General features: G+C 43.2%; 1 protein-coding gene across 4 annotated transcripts in view; it reads left to right on the forward strand.

Moving 5' to 3' along the window:
• LOC124711854 (anoctamin-1-like) overlaps nucleotides 1–16,349 on the forward strand; it is a 138,858-nt gene that overhangs the window by 96,822 nt on the left and 25,687 nt on the right. For all 4 annotated transcript variants that reach the window (XR_007005535.1, XM_047242081.1, XM_047242082.1 and 1 more), the window contains 2 exons: nucleotides 4,702–4,907; nucleotides 5,739–5,914. Coding sequence is in view for 3 of the 4 variants with exons in the window: in XM_047242081.1 (XP_047098037.1) it covers nucleotides 4,702–4,907; nucleotides 5,739–5,914 (382 nt within the window). In the remaining variant the exon portion in view is untranslated. The remainder of the gene's footprint in view (nucleotides 1–4,701; nucleotides 4,908–5,738; nucleotides 5,915–16,349) is intronic.

The raw sequence follows: 16,349 nt of genomic DNA on the forward strand, positions 1-16,349 counted from the left end.
GTGTGTGTGTGTGTGAAGGGGGGATGATTTATTCTATATGTTGAATAGTTTGTCACAGTGGAAAAGCTGTAATAATTGTGTACAATTGGGTGTCTGTTATTAAGTTACATTATTCCAGTGTGTGACTCGATTTTCAGAAAATTTAAACTTTGACTGTAAGTGTTTTGTGATTGTCATCTTTTTTGTATAAAGACAATTATATTTTCATCAGGGTGTATTTATTGTCATTGGACCATGCTGTTTGCTTTGACTGAAAAATGTATGTGTGGTTGAGTGTATGTAAATGTGAATACTAGGAGAAAATACAGGCATTTTTGTTTGTTTTTATTGATTAACTGAATTAGTAATTGACCACACTTATTGGTTATGAACTGTAGATTAAAACTGAAGAAACTGCAAAAAGGTGGGAATTTTAGGAGATGGGACCTGGATAAACTGACTAAATCAGAGGTTTTACAGAGTTTCAGGGAGAGCATAAGGGAACAATTGACAAGAATGGGGGAAAAAAATACAGTATAAGAAGAATGGGTAGCTTTGAGGGATGAAGTAGTGAAGGCAGCAGAGGATCAAGTAGATAAAAAGAAGAGGGCTAGTAGAAATCCTTGGGTAACAGAAGAAATATTGAATTTAATTGATGAAAGGAGAAAATATAAAAATGCAGTACATGAAGCAGGCAAAAAGGAATACAAACGTCTCAAAAATGAGATCGACAGGAAGTGCAAAATGGCTAAGCAGGGATGGCTAGAGGACAAATGTAAGGATGTAGAGGCTTATCTCACTAGGGATAAGATAGATACTGCCTACAGGAGATACTGCCTACAGGAAAATTAGAGAGACCTTTGGAGAAAAGAGAACCACTTGTATGAATATCAAGAGCTCAGATGGAAACCCAGTTCTAAGCAAAGAAGGGAAAGCAGAAAGGTGGAAGGAGTATATAGAGGGTCTATACAAGGGCGATGTACTTGAGGACAATATTATGGAAATGGAAGAGGATGTAGATCAAGATGAAATAGGAGATACAATACTGCGTGAAGAGTTTGACAGAGCACTGAAAGATCTCAGTCGAAACAAGGCTGCGGGAGTAGACAACATTCCATTAGAACTACTGACGGCCTTGGGAGAGCCAGTTCTGACTAAACTCTACCATCCGGTGAGCAAGATGTATGAGACAGGTGAAATACCCTCAGACTTCAAGAAGGATATAATAATTCCAATCCCAAAGAAAGCAGGTGTTGACAGATGTGAAAATTACCAAACTATCAGTTTAATAAGTCACAGATGCAAAATACTAACGCGAATTCTTTACAGACAAATGGAAAAACTGGTAGAAGCCAACCTCGGGGAAGATCGGTTTGGATTCCGTAGAAATGTTGGAACACGTGAGGCAATACTGACCCTACGACTTACCTTAGAAGAAAGATTAAGGAAAGGCAAACCTACGTTTCTAGCATTTGTAGACTTAGAGAAATCTTTTTACAATGTTGACTGGAATACTCTCTTCCAAATTCTGAAGGTGGCAGGAGTAAAATACAGGGAGCGAAAAGCTATTTACAATTTGTACAGAAACCAGACTGCAGTTATAAGAGTTGACGGACATCAAAGGGAAGCAGTGGTTGGGAAGGGAGTGAGACAGGGTTGTAGCCTCTCCCCGATGTTATTCAATCTCTATATTGAACAAGCAGTGAAGGAAACAAAAGATAAATTCGGAGTAGGTATTAAAATCCATGGAGAAGAAATAAAAACTTTGAGGTTCGCTAATGACATTGTAATTCAGTCAGAGACAGCAAAGGACTTGGAAGAGCAGTTGAATGGAATGGACAGTGTCTTGAAAGGAGGGTATAAAATGAACATCAACAAAAGCAAAACGAGGATAATGGAATGTAGTCAAATTAAGTTAGGTGATGCTGAGGGAATTAGATTAGGAAATGAGACACTTAAAGTAGTAAAGGTGTTTTGCTATTTAGGGAGCAAAATAACTGATGATGGTCAAAGTAGAGAGGATATAAAATGTAGACTGGCAATGGCAAGGAAAGCGTTTCTGAAGAAGAGAAATTTGTTAACATCGAGTATTGATTCAAGTGTCAGGAAGTCGTTTCTGAAAGTATTTGTATGGAGTGTAGCCATGTATGGAAGTGAAACATGGACAATAAATAGGTTTGGACAAGAGGAGACTAGAAGCTTTCGAAATGTGGTGCTACAGAAGAATGCCGAAGATTAGATGGGTAGATCACATAACTAATGAGAAAGTATTGAATAGGATTGGGGAGAAGAGAAGTTTGTGGTACAACTTGACTAGAAGAAGGGATCGGTTGGTAGGACATGTTCTGAGGCATCAAGGGATCACCAGTTTAGTATTGGAGGGCAGCGTAGAGGGAGACCAAGAGATGAATACACTAAGCAGATTCAGAAGGATGTGGGTTGCAGTAGTACTGGGAGATGAAGGATCTTGCACAGGATAGAGTACCATGGAGAGCTGCATCAAACCAATCTCAGGACTGAAGACCACAACAACAACAACAACAATAATGGTAGCTTGAAATTTAAAAGTTAGAAATATAAGGAAGTACAGGGTAGTTGGGCCCAGTAGGTAACTGGGTGATGGTGTTCCCACAAATAATGGGTGGATATTTAATTCTTATAGGGTTGCCAGAACCAGCTAAATTGTTTTATCTTGTAAAACAACATACAAAATCTCATTCACGAGCATTTGTTAGGCAGATTGTTTTCTTTAATAATGAGATGGTGTAGTGGGAGAGATTTGATTGATTCTCGTGTAATTCTCCTGTGACCAGTGGTTCTGGGTCACTTTTCTGACCTTTCAGGTTCGTTTCCTTCACCCCTCTTCCTCCCCTTCAACCTTTGTGCCTGAAGAAGGGGCCACTGGCTCCAAAAGCTTGCCTAATTACAACTTTCTTTTATGTATATGTTCTGCCACCATTTGGTGAGTAGATTTTATATCTGTCCAATTATAAAAAATGTGCTTGGGACAGTTGGACCATATGGGGCCAGTTACCCTGGAAAGCATTCAATTACCCAATATTTTTTACAAAATAACAACCTTGCTGCAAAGGTTAAATATGGATTAAAAATAAATTTATAGTTAACCCTAGTAATAAAATTAACACAACTTTTAATCTGCATAGGTCATGGTGTGGACATACAGGAGAAAAACACAAAAAAGACTTCATTTGCTTACACTACTGAAGACCAGAACCAAGTGTTAGATGATCCTTTTCTTTGCACCAAAACATTTTGTTAGTGAAATGTGAGAGAATGAACAAATCTCAAATAGGTTGTGAGAACGGTGGTGTCATGTTTTCTATTGCTAAAAGATGAACAACAACTGGCAAATGTAATTCAAACAGTTGACAGTTAGACCGACTTGGGCGGTCACCAGAGGATATTGTGCAGTGTTACATTTAACAAAACAAACTATGATCATGATTCAAACTATTCAAGTGTCCCAGGAGGTATCGTCAATATTCAGGGGGAAAAATAGAGTCTGGTAAACATGGGTTCTAAAATGTATAGCATAAAAACTATAAGCACGTTCGTCTGTGCTACTGTGGAACCCATCTCTTTTGCTGAACAGGTGCTTATGGCTCCCAACCCATAAGTAATTTATGATTTTCCTAAAAGCTCACTACCACTGTGAAAGAACTAAATCTGTGGGAAAGCTAGGAAAAATATAAAACTGTGATGAAACCTCATTTCATCATGATCTTTCAAAAAACTGTAATCGACATCAAAATCAAATTTAAAACTAATTCTTGTAAGTGAGAAAACATTACAGTTTTATTGCATTTATCAGCTGATAGCAAAATGATTCCAGTGCTTTGTGTATTTAAAAGAAAGTTTGTAATGGAAAACCAGCTCGACAGAGAGATGCCTACATTGACTGTAATGTCAGCAATGAACAAGGTTGGATGGTGTCCACAATATTTTTCAGCTGTTTCAGAGATGTCTTTTTAAAGAATGTGGGTTCATAGAGACCAACATGCAACCCACATTTCAAATAAATTGATCCAGAAGATGGTGTTTCTATCATGAAGATACCACCCTTGTTTTACTGTCCCTTGATGTTTTATTGCTACAAACACCTGCCTGTAATGTAACTCCTCTGGCATTTGTAATAATGGAACTATTAAGTAAGTGTGATTTTTCTATGAACTATATTATACATCACCAGGCACAGATACTCCAAATCAGACTAATTCAGCTAGTGGGGAGTATAGACAGGCTGTGGCCAGTTACCTTAAAATCTTAACATAACTGTGTCCATGTGAGAGAGAATTTCATTTCTCTCTCTTTTTTTTTTAACTCCAACATTCAGAGAAATTTTCAAATAGAAAGTTTCATTCTATAATAAAAGACTACTTTAAAGATTATCCTGAATAAAACTTAAGAAACAGCAGGCTTTAAAGTAAAAAGGATTATGTTTTTCTTGTAAAATTGTGGCCCATTTACATTGTGCTTCCATAATTTTAACATTCCATCTAAGAAAAACAATGTATGTTAGACATGTAGGAAGCCAAATAAAAATTAAATCACCGTCAACAGCATAAAATCTTATTATCACCATGAAAGTGCTCCATCTTGACTTTCTTAAGATGTCAATAGAAAGCAACTTATTTTCAATATTTTTCATAATTATTGTATTCAGTTTAAATAAATTGACAGTATACTTTTCCTTCTGTGTAGTGCTGCAGTATGGTTTTGTTACCATTTTTGTGGCTGCTTTCCCATTGGCACCATTCTTCGCATTACTGAACAATATTCTTGAGATGCGTCTGGATGCCAAAAAGTTGCTAACTTTTTACCGGAGGCCAGTAACACAGCGTGTCAGAGATATTGGTGTCTGGTTTCGTATCTTGGACTCAATTGGAAAATTGTCTGTAATTAGTAATGTAAGTATAGTAACAAATGAAGTTGATTTTTGTATTTTGACAGCATTAAACTGAATCCTTGAACTGGTATTTAATAATAAATCTGAAAATGTCTAGTTTTTAATTTGGATAGGGAATAGCACTTATACTTGAATATGTAGCAACAAACTGTGGATCAGAAGAGAAACTGCGTGCAGGAAAAGTCCAAAATTATTGAAGAGGAGGAGAACAAGAAAAATTGTAAAAAGTTAATACTGAAAGTGAAGTGAGTTTGCCAAAGATGGAGAATGCAGCATGTAAATAGGAGAGAGACAGATTGTGGAAGAGAATGCAGGGGAGATAGGATGGAAAAAGAGAATTTGAATGCTAAGAACAAGTATATGTCATAGACACAGTTCCTATCTTCAGAACTTTTTATTTCCATAGGTGCTCTTTGATAGGTTTACATAGTTTTGGTTATTATCTTTTGCCTAATGATTGCCAGAACTCATAAAATTTTATAGATGTGTTTCCCATACTTGCCTCCTGATTCATTATATTGAGACATTTGGCCTTTTCTCCAGAATTTAACCATTTTATCTCTTCTTTTTCTTTTTCTTTCCAGTTTTCACTGTGGAAAACTGCTGATAAGTTCTGAAGTTAGAAATTCATTGTAAATTTGTATATTTATGTGTGTGTCAGACAGGATACAGTGATTTCTATTCCAGTTAGCTCTAGGTAAAAGTTCCACTCTTGTTGTTAATATCTAGTTTCAGCTTTTTGTTATGAATTGTATTGCTCCATCTTAGATAAATTTCTTTTGTATAATACAATTATGATGTTTTGATGTCCATTTTGTTCTGTTTCTTGTAGGGATTCATCATTGCCTTCACATCAGACTTCATACCCCGTATGGTGTACAGATTGACTGTCTCACCTGACCATACTTTAAAGGGATACCTGAATCATTCATTATCATACTTCAATACAAGTGATTTTGAGCCAGGTTCGGAGCCACAAGTTGGCAATGGAGATGTGACTATATGCAGGTACAACAAAAGAAAACTTGTTTATTCCTTGTTTTGTATATTTCATGAAAGGTCTAAGAATATGCTTTGTTTAGTAGCAGAACACAAACTTAGCTTAGTGAATGTCAACGTAATGTAACTCTGTGGTATAGCAAGAAGTTTGATTTTTTTCTCTGGCCTCAAAGGCTTTCATAAACTGTCTAGTGAATTCTCAATTGCTGTGAGAAGTCTTGTCTTGATTGCTCTGTGTAACACCAAACAGACTAAGCAGGTCAAGAATGATTCCAAATATATCATGTCATACAATGAGTGCAAGGTATATTAAAAAATTAACAAACTAGATGTAAACAGTGAGAATACAGTATCCGAAGATGTTGGATTCAGTATATCTCTCTCTCTCTCTCTCTCTCTCTCTCTCTCTCTCTCTCTCTCGCACACGCGCGCGTGCGTGCGCGCGCGCACACACACACACACACACACACACACACACACACACACACACACACACACACACGCCACCCCTCCCACACACAACCCCTCCTTACTGAAATGACTAACCAGTTGTTGCAGTAGTCATACGTAATCTGTTGAAATTTAAAAATTAAGACTCACACACACACACACACACACACACACACACACACACGCCACCCCTCCCACACACAACCCCTCCTTACTGAAATGACTAACCAGTTGTTGCAGTAGTCATACGTAATCTGTTGAAATTTAAAAATTAAGACTATCATAAGCTTGTGTGGTTCCAACACACACACACACACACACACACACACACACACACACACACACACGCCACCCCTCCCACACACAACCCCTCCTTACTGAAATGACTAACCAGTTGTTGCAGTAGTAATACGTAATCTGTTGAAATTTAAAAATTAAGACTATCATAGGCTTGTGTGGTTCCAACACCATAGTACTTCACTAGGCATGACATTGTTGGCATTGGTTGAATGTCACTGCTTATTTTGACCTGAGGAACACCTGATGCAATTAGTTGTCGTGGAACCTGTGGATTATCACATAATCAGTCATGGTGTAACAAGGTCTTCTTTGTTTATACAGTGTATCACAGAGCTAAAAGTTAGAATATGTATTGTGTTTTGGTTGCAAGAATCTCTCTCTTAAACATAATCAGACAAACTTATATCAGTGATTGAGGTGTATATTTACTAATGAAAACCAGAGTACAGCTCAAAAATAAAATATTTATGAACACATCCCCTTATGGTGATACCCATAAAAAAATATTCTTGAGTTTTGAGCCATGTCAAGTGGTTAGCTGCCCCTGAGCTTTCGGCAGAGATCTCCTCTGCCATTGTCAAGTGGTTGACTGTCTTGTGGATGCTGCTGATGTACTTATATAACGCCACTATTGCCAGTGACATTGTTGGTGCTCAATCCCGCACCATATATGGTAATGTTTTGGTGGTGTGATCGCTGCAACTCTCAATCGCAGGAACCCAGGCTACTGTTGTTGTTGTTGTTGTTGTTGTGGTGGTGGTGGTGGTGGTGGTGGTGGTGGTCTTCAATCCAAAGACTTGAGTTGCTGCGTCTCTCCATGCTGCTCTATTCTGTGCAAGCCTCTTCATCTCTGAATAACTACTGCAACCTGCATCCTTCTGAATCTGCTTATTGTATTCATCTCTTAGTCTCCCTCTATGATTTTTACCCCCCAGACTTCCCTACGCTGTCAAATTGGTGATCTCTTGATGCCTCAGAATGTTTCCTACCAACTGATCCCTTCTTCTAGTCAGGTTGTGCCACAAACTTCTCCCAAATTCTGTTCAGTACCTCATCATTAGTTACATGATCTACTTATATAATCTTCAGCATTCTTCTGTAGCACCACGTTTCAAAAACTTATATTCTCTTCTTGTCTAAACTATTTATTTTCCATGTTTCACTTTCATACATGGCTACACTCCATACAAATACTTTCAGAAAAGACATCATGGCTCTAAAATCTATACTCGAAGTTAACAAATTTCTTGTCTTTAAAAACGCTTTTTCTTGCCATCACCAGTCTACATTTTATATCCTCTCCACTTCGACCATCATCAGTTATTTTGCTCCCCAAATAGCAAAACTCATCTACTACTTTGAGTGTCTCATTTCCTAATGTAATTCCCTCAGCAATCACCTGATTTAATTCAACTACATTCCGTTATCCCCAATTAGCTTTTGTTGATGTCCGTCTATATTCTCCTTTCAAGGCACTGCCCATTCCGTTCAGTTGCTCTTCCAGGGCCTTTACTGTGTCTGACAAAATTACAATGTCATCGGCAAATCTCAAGGTTTTTATTACTTCTTGCTGGACCTTAATTCCTACTCCAAATTTTTCTTTTGTTTCCTTTACTGCTTGCTCAATATACAGATTGAATAACATTGGGAATAGGCTACAACCCTGTCTCAATCCCTTCTCAACCACTGCTTCCCTATCATGCCCCTCGGCTCTTATAACTGTCATCTGGTTTCTGTGCAAATTTTAAACAGCCTTTTGCTCCCTGCATTTTACCTCCACCACCTTCAGAATTTGAAGAGAGTATCCCAGTCAATATTGTCAAAAGCTTTCTCTAAGTCTACAAGTACTATAAACATAGGTTTGCCTTTGCTTAACCTGTCTTCTATGAGAAGTTGTAGGATCAGTATTGCCTCACATGTTCCTGCATTTCTCTGGAATCCAGATTGATCTTCCCAGAGGTTGGCTTCTTTCAGTTTTTCCGTTCTTCTGTAAAGAATTCGTGTTAGTATTTTGCAACTGTGACATATTAATCAGATATTACTTAAAACCTCTGTGCTGAGAGGCCGTGGTCGATCAGTAAAACTACTTCTTCCTGACGTTTCATTGCCAACTGCGGGCAACATCTTCTGAGGTCATCAGTTGTTGACGCACCTCTGAAGTTGTTGCCTGTAGTTGGCAATGAAATGTCAGGAAGTAGTAGTTTTACTGATCGACCGTAGCCTCTCAGCCCGAATGTTTTAACTAATGAAGATGCCAGCCGAGGAAACCTACATGTATTAAACAGATAGTTTTGTAATTTTCACACCTGTAAGCACCTGCTTTCTTTTGAATTGAAATGATTAAATTCTTCTTCTAGGGTATTTCGCCTGCCTCATACATCTTGCTTATCAGATGGAGGAGATTTTTCATGGCTGGCTCTCCCAAGGCTATCAGTAGTTGTAACAGAATGTTGTCTACTCCCGGGGCATTGTTTTGACTTAAATCTTTCAGTAGTTTGTCAAATTCCTGATGCAGTATCATATCTCCCATCTTATCTTCATCTACATCCTCTTCCATTTCCATAATATTGCCCGCAAGTACATCTCCCTCACATAGACCTTCTATATACTCCTTCCACCCCTCTGCTTTCCCTTTTTTGCTTAGGACTGGTTTTCTATCTGAGCACCTGATATGCATACAGGTGGTCCTCTTTTCTCCAAAGGTCTCTTAATTTTCCTGTAGGCAGCATCTATCTTTTCCCTAGTGATTTATTATGATTTATAACAAGTTTCCTGTAGTCATTCCTGCTTAGCCATTTTGCACGTCCTGTCAATCTTATGTTTTAGACATTACTATTCCTTTTCGCCTGCGTCATTTACTGCATTTTTGTATCTATGTTCCCTCTGAGACTCTCTACACCTCTGTTTCTTTCAGTTTATCCAGGTCCCATCTCCTTAAATTCCTACCTATTTGCAGTTGCCTCAGATTTAATCTACAGTTCATAACCAATAAATTATGGTCAGAGTAGACATATACTCCTGGAATTCTCTTACAATTTAAAATCTGGTCCCTAGATCTCTGTCTTATCGTTATACAATCAATCTGAAACCTTCCAGTGTCTACAGGTCTTGTTCCATGATTCTTAAAGGAAGTGTTAGCTATGATTAAATTATGCTCTGTGGCAAAATTCTACCAGGCAGCTTCATCTTTCATTCCTTTCCCCCAGTCCATATTCACCTACTACTTTTCCTTCTCTTCCATTTCCTACTATCAATTTCCAATCCCCCATGAATATTAAATTTTCATCTCACTTAACTATCTGAATAATTTCTTTTATCTCATCATACCTTTCTTCAATGTTTTTTACATCTGCAGAGCTAGTTGGCATATTAACTTGTACTGCTTGGGTAAGTATAGGCTTCATGTCTATCTTGGCTACAAAATGTGTTCACTATGCTGTTCATAGTTGCTTATCTTCTCCTGCATTACCCCTGTTTGATTTTGTATTTATAACCCTGTATTCACGTGACCAGAAGTCCTGTTCCTCCTGCCACTGAACTTCACTAATTCCCACTATATCTAGCTTTAATCTATCCAGTTCCCTTTTTAAATTTTCAGACCTACCTGCCCGATTAAGGGATCTGATGTTCCACACTCCAATCCATAGAATGCCAGTTTTCCATTTCTCCTGATAATGACATCCTCCTGAGTAGTTCCCACACAGAGATCCGAATGGTCCCCCCAGGGGGTCCACACCTCTTTTGTGGACACGTGCGTAGCGAGCACGGGACCCCGAGCTAATGTGGCCCTCCTTCCTTTCCGGGCTGCATACCTTCCCTTCCCTTTCCGCATCCCTCCCCGTCCCCCATCTTCGCCCCCCCCCCCTCACCTCTGGCTCTTTCCTTCCCTTTCTCCCCCTCTGGGAGTATGGTTTGTGCCTACATCCGGAGACGGTCGCTCGAAACTGTTCCAAATTCTTGCTTTCTACACTTACAAGTCCTCGTCCTTCCTCTGTCCTTCTCTTTTCCTTCCCTCTTCTCCTTGCCCTTTTCTCCGCTGCGGCGTTTGAGACCCCCTCTTCTTTCCTTTCCCTTTCTCTTTTTTCCTCCCTGTGCGTGTCTGAAGGCCGACCCACGCACTTCCATGCGTAGCCGGTGACGGGGTAACGCGTAATTCCCCGCCCCGGGTAGACAGGTAGGACACGTACGTACCCCCTGGTAACGGCCAGGCCCAGGGAGGGGTGATTACCCGAGCTGATACCTTCCGAAAGTGCCGATTGGTCCCTCCGTCCGTTTGTCGGGAGGTGTGACCTGAGGTGTGAACAATCACCTAAGGCGGGTGTGCCCTCGGTGAGGGCCCCCACAAGGGAGGAGCGCGCCATCGGAGACGCCGGTAATCATGGGGGATTCTTCCGCAATGGTTTCCTCACCTTCCACTATGTCTGCTCACAAACGTAAGTTCACTGAGTCTCAGCCACAGATGGTTCTTCCATCATTGCCACAGTTCCTTGTTGTTTCTCGGTCTGACGAAGGTCACGACTTTTCCACGGTCAACCGTTTCATTATTCAGAAAGGTGTCGACGCAATTGCGGGTCCTGTAAAGTCTTGTTCCAGATTACGGAATGGCACCCTGTTGTTAGAAACACACAGTGCCCTCCAGGCTCAAAAATTGCTGCGTACTTCTCTGCTCCACACCTTCCCTGTCCGGGTGGAACCGCACCGTACGTTAAATTCCTCGTGTGGAGTCGTTTATACACGCTCCCTCGATGGATTGTCTGACGAAGAAATTCAGCACTACCTGTCTGACCAGGGCGTCACGGCTGTTCATCGGGTTATGAAAAGGGTTGACTCGGAACATCATTCCAACCCGCACTGTCTTCTTGACATTTGACAAAGTTCAACTCCCATCAAAAATCAAAGCAGGCTATGAGATCATTTCCGTTCGCCCTTATGTCCCAAACCCTACGCGTTGCTATCGATGTCAGCGGTTCAATCACACCAGCCAGTCCTGTTCCAATCCGGCCAAATGTGTTACGTGTGGCAAGGATGCCCATGAGGGTGCTTGTCCACCTCCATCCCCTCGCTGCATCAACTGTATGGGTGACCACGCTGCTTCCTCTCGAGATTGCCCCGTTTATAAGGACGAAAAGCTCATCCAGGAAATAAGAGTGAAGGAAAAGGTGTCGACCTTTGCTGCTCGAAAATTATTCGCCAGTCGACAGCCCACCGTGCCTCAGAAAGGAAAATACAGCACTGTCCTTGCTTCTCCTCGGCCAACAAAGGAGGCGGCCACACAGACTTGCGACCTCACCTTTAGTACCACGGTCGTCAGATCGGCCAGCGCAAAGATCGCCCGTTCAACCTCACCACTTTCGCCTGCCCACTCAATGGCTCACCCTTCGTCGGGTTCTGCTAAATCTCGAGCCCAAAAGTCAGACGCCAAGTCTTCGAAAAAAGAGCATTCTCGTGAAGAGTTTTTACGTACCGCAACTTCACAACCATCGGTTCCTCCTTCATCTAAACATCATACTTCCAAGAAGGCTACGAAGAAACACAGTTCCTCTCCTTCTCCGCCAAGGCGTGTCCCATCTACAGCACCACCTGGCGGAAATCGTCCTCGGCCGTCTTCTGTGTCGCCGAGGCGCACTGCTGGTGGCCGGCCAACCGGCCGATCGCTGGTGGCAGGAGCTGCTCCTGATCAACCTATGGATCAGGATCTTCTGCCTTCGACTGAATGCCATTCCATGCTGTCGGTCGCAAGCTCTGAGCAGTCGTTGAGTTGACAGCACCCTTGGTCACGTTCCTCCATTTTCTGTTCACCCTATGTCCATTATCCACTGGAATATCCGCGGCATTCGAGCCAATCGGGATGAATTGTCGATCCTCTTACGATCCTACTCGCCGGTCATCTTCTGTCTTCAGGAAACAAAGCTGCGTCCCCATGACCGCTTTGTTCTCCCTCATTTTCAGTCCGTCCGATATGACCTCCCCTCTGTTGAAGGCACTCCAGCCCATGGAGGACTCATGATTCTGCTCCATGATACTCTCCATTATCACCCAATCCCCTTAAACAGTTCCTTCCAAGCTGTCGCCGTCCGTCTTTCCCTTTCTGGATACACGTTCTCTCTATGTACGGTATACATTCCATCGTCCACACCAATGGCACGAGCTGATCTCCTTCATCTTCTTGATCAGCTTCCACCCCCCTATTTGCTGGTTGGGGACTTCAATGCCCACCACCCGCTTTGGGGATCTCCGCATCCTTGTCCACGTGGCTCGCTATTGCTAGACGTCTTCCACCAAGCGGATCTAGTCTGCCTCAACACTGGGGTCCCCACATTTTTGTCTGCCTCCACGTTAAATTTATCTCATTTAGACCTTGCGGTCGGTACTGTTCCGCTAGCTCAGCGCTTCGAATGGTTCGCCCTTGGTGATACTCACTCGAGTGACCACTTTCCATGTGTTCTTAGACTGCAGCCTCACCTGCCATATATGCGCTCGCGACGCTGGAAGTTTGCCCAAGCCGATTGGACACTTTTTTCGTCTCTAGCGACATTCGATGACCGTCGCTTTCCCAGCGTCGATGATGAGGTCACACATGTTACCGACGTTATTCTCACAGCTGCGGAACGTTCAATACCACGCACCTCCGAATTGCCCCGGCGCCCCCCAGTTCCTTGGTGGAACGAGGCATGCCGTGACGCAATACGTGAGCGGCGACGTGCTCTTCGCATTTTCCGTCACCATCCAACTTTGGCCAACTGTATCCGATATAAGCAGCTCCGTGCGCGATGCCGTCGCGTCATCCGCGATATCAAGAAGGCAAGCTGGAAATTCTTTATTAGCTCATTTAACACCTTCACTCCCTCCTCGGAAGTTTGGAATTGGCTTCGACGGTTCTCAGGCGTGCCTAGTTTCTCCCCGGTCTCTGGGCTCACTGTCGCGCATGATACCTTAGTGGACCCCGTCGCAATTTCTAACTCATTGGGTCAGCACTTTGCTGAGATTTCGAGCTCTTCAAATTACCCGCCAGCGTTTCTCCCGAAGAAACGTGCAGCGGAAGTGCGACATCTTGCTTTCTCCTCTCAAAATCACGAAAGCTACAATACTGTTTTCTCCATGCGGGAACTCCAACATGCCCTCTCTTCTTCTCGCTCCTCCGCCCCAGGACCGGATGGTATCCATATCCAAATGTTGCTGCATTTATCAACCCATAGTCTGCGTTACCTCCTTCGCCTTTATAATCGCGTTTGGACCGACAGTACCTTTCCCAGGCGATGGCGGGAAGCCATTGTCGTTCCCGTTCCGAAACCTGGAAAGGACAAACATCTCCCCTCTAGTTATCGCCCCATTTCTCTCACGAGTAGTGTCTGTAAGGTTTTGGAGCGTATGGTGAATTACCGTTTAGCTTGGTGGCTGGAATCCCGCAGTCTTTTAACACCAGCCCAATGCGGATTCCGAAAGCATCGTTCTGCAGTTGACCATCTTGTTGCTCTCTCCACTTTTATCATGAACAATTTTCTCCGGAAACGCCAAACGGTAGCAATATTTTTTGATCTGGAGAGAGCATACGATACCTGTTGGAGGACAGGCATCCTCCGCACACTGTTCTCTTGGGGCTTTCGGGGCTGGCTGCCCCTTTTTCTTCGCGAATTTATGGCAGAGCGCACATTTAGGGTGCGGGTGAACACTACTCTCTCCCGTACTTTCTCCCAAGAAAACGGGGTACCCCAGGGCTCCGTGCTGAGTGTTGTACTGTTTGCCATCGCCATTAATCCAATTATGGATTGTCTCCTTCCTGATGTCGCGGGCTCCCTCTTTGTGGACGATTTTGCGATCTACTACAGCTCTCAACGGACCAGCCTTCTTGAAAGACGTCTTCAAGGATGTCTCGATCGCCTCCACTCGTGGAGCATCGAAACCGGCTTCCGTTTCTCACCCAGTAAGACCGTTTGTGTTAATTTTTGGCGACGTAAGGAGTTTCTTCCGCCCTCCTTACATCTAGGTCCTGTCAACCTTCCGTTTTCCGACGTCGCTAAATTCTTGGGTCTTATGTTTGACAGAAAACTGTGCTGGTCCTCCCACGTTTCCTGTCTTTCGGCTCGCTGTCTGCGTTCCCTTAACACCCTCCGTGTCCTGAATGGTACCTCCTGGGGAGCGGACCAAGTGGTCCTTCTCCGCCTCTATCGCGCCTTAGTGCGCTCGAAATTGGATTATGGAAGCATAGTCTACTCCTCTGCTCGGCCGTCTATTCTTCGGCGTCTCGACTCTATCCACCACCGTGGATTACGTTTAGTGTCTGGAGCTTTTTACACCAGCCCTGTGGAAAGCCTTTATGCTGAGACTGCTGAACCTCCGCTGTCCAATCGGCGGGCAGTCCTTCTGAGTCGTTATGCTAGCCATCTGTCTTCCATGCCTGCTAATCCAGCCCATGACCTTTTTTTCGACGCCTCCTTTGATGTAGGGTATGCAGGCCGCTCCTCCTCCCTACTACCCCCAGGAGTCCGCTTCCGTCAACTGCTCCATTCTCTTTCCTTCCGCTTTCCTAAAACCTTCTTGACAACTTGGGGTACAGCACCGCCTTGGCTCCGTCCCCGGATCGACTTGCTCCGAGACCTATGTCAATTTCCCAAGGATGGTACCCCTACACTTGGTTACCGTCGGGCATTTGCTGCTCTATGTGCACAAATGACGGACGCCACATTTATTTACACCGACGGCTCGAAAACATCGTTAGGTGTAGGGAGTGCCTATATTGTTGGCGACACCCCAAATCACTTTCGGCTTCCCGACCAGTGTTCTGTTTATACTGCGGAGCTTTACGCTGTTCTCCAGGCTGTCCACTACATTCGCCGCCATCAGCGGATACAGTACGTAATCTGCTCAGATTCTCTCAGCTCTCTCCTAAGTCTCCAAGCTCTTTACCCTGTGCACCCTCTGGTCCACCGGATTCAGGACTGTCTGCGCTTGCTCCACCTGGGGGGCATCTCGGTGGCGTTCCTCTGGCTCCCGGGACACGCTGGTATCTGTGGGAATGAGGCGGCCGATATAGCGGCCAAGGCTGCAGTCTCTCTTCCTCGGCCAGCTATTCAGTCGCTTCCCATTACCAATCTACGGAGCGGTTTATGTCGCCAAGTTGCTCATTTATGGCATGCGCATTGGTCAACACTTCCCCATAATAAATTGCGGGAAGTGAAAGCCCTTCCTTGCGCTTGGACCTCTTCCTCCCGAACGCGTCGTCGGGAGGAGATAATTTTAGCTAGACTCCGGATAGGGCACTGTCTTTTTAGCCATCGACATCTTTTAAGCGGTGATCCTCCCTCACTCTGTCCCCACTGCTCTCAGCTGTGGACGGTCAGACACCTTTTAATTGAATGCCCCTATTTTAATCCGTTACGCTCCCGTCTACAGCTATCGCCTGATCTATCGTCGATTTTAGCAGATGACACGCGCTCAGCCGACCGCGTTCTCCAGTTTATTAGTGACAGTGAAGTGACGTCAGTCATTTGAAGCTTTTTTGGGGACAACCAACCCCTTTCTATAGTGGATTTTTATGCATTCCCTCTGCCTTTAGTTTCTCAAATTTTATGACTTTGTTCCCATCGCTGCTGGTTTTAAATTTCGTTTTTTTCCTGTTTCCTACGTCACGGGCTGGGCGCTAATGACCATAGACGTTTTGCGCCCTAAAACCACAAACAAAAAAAAAAAAAAGATC

This window comes from Schistocerca piceifrons, chromosome 8 (assembly GCF_021461385.2).
Source record: "Schistocerca piceifrons isolate TAMUIC-IGC-003096 chromosome 8, iqSchPice1.1, whole genome shotgun sequence".
Classification (NCBI taxonomy): Eukaryota; Metazoa; Arthropoda; class Insecta; order Orthoptera; family Acrididae; genus Schistocerca; species Schistocerca piceifrons.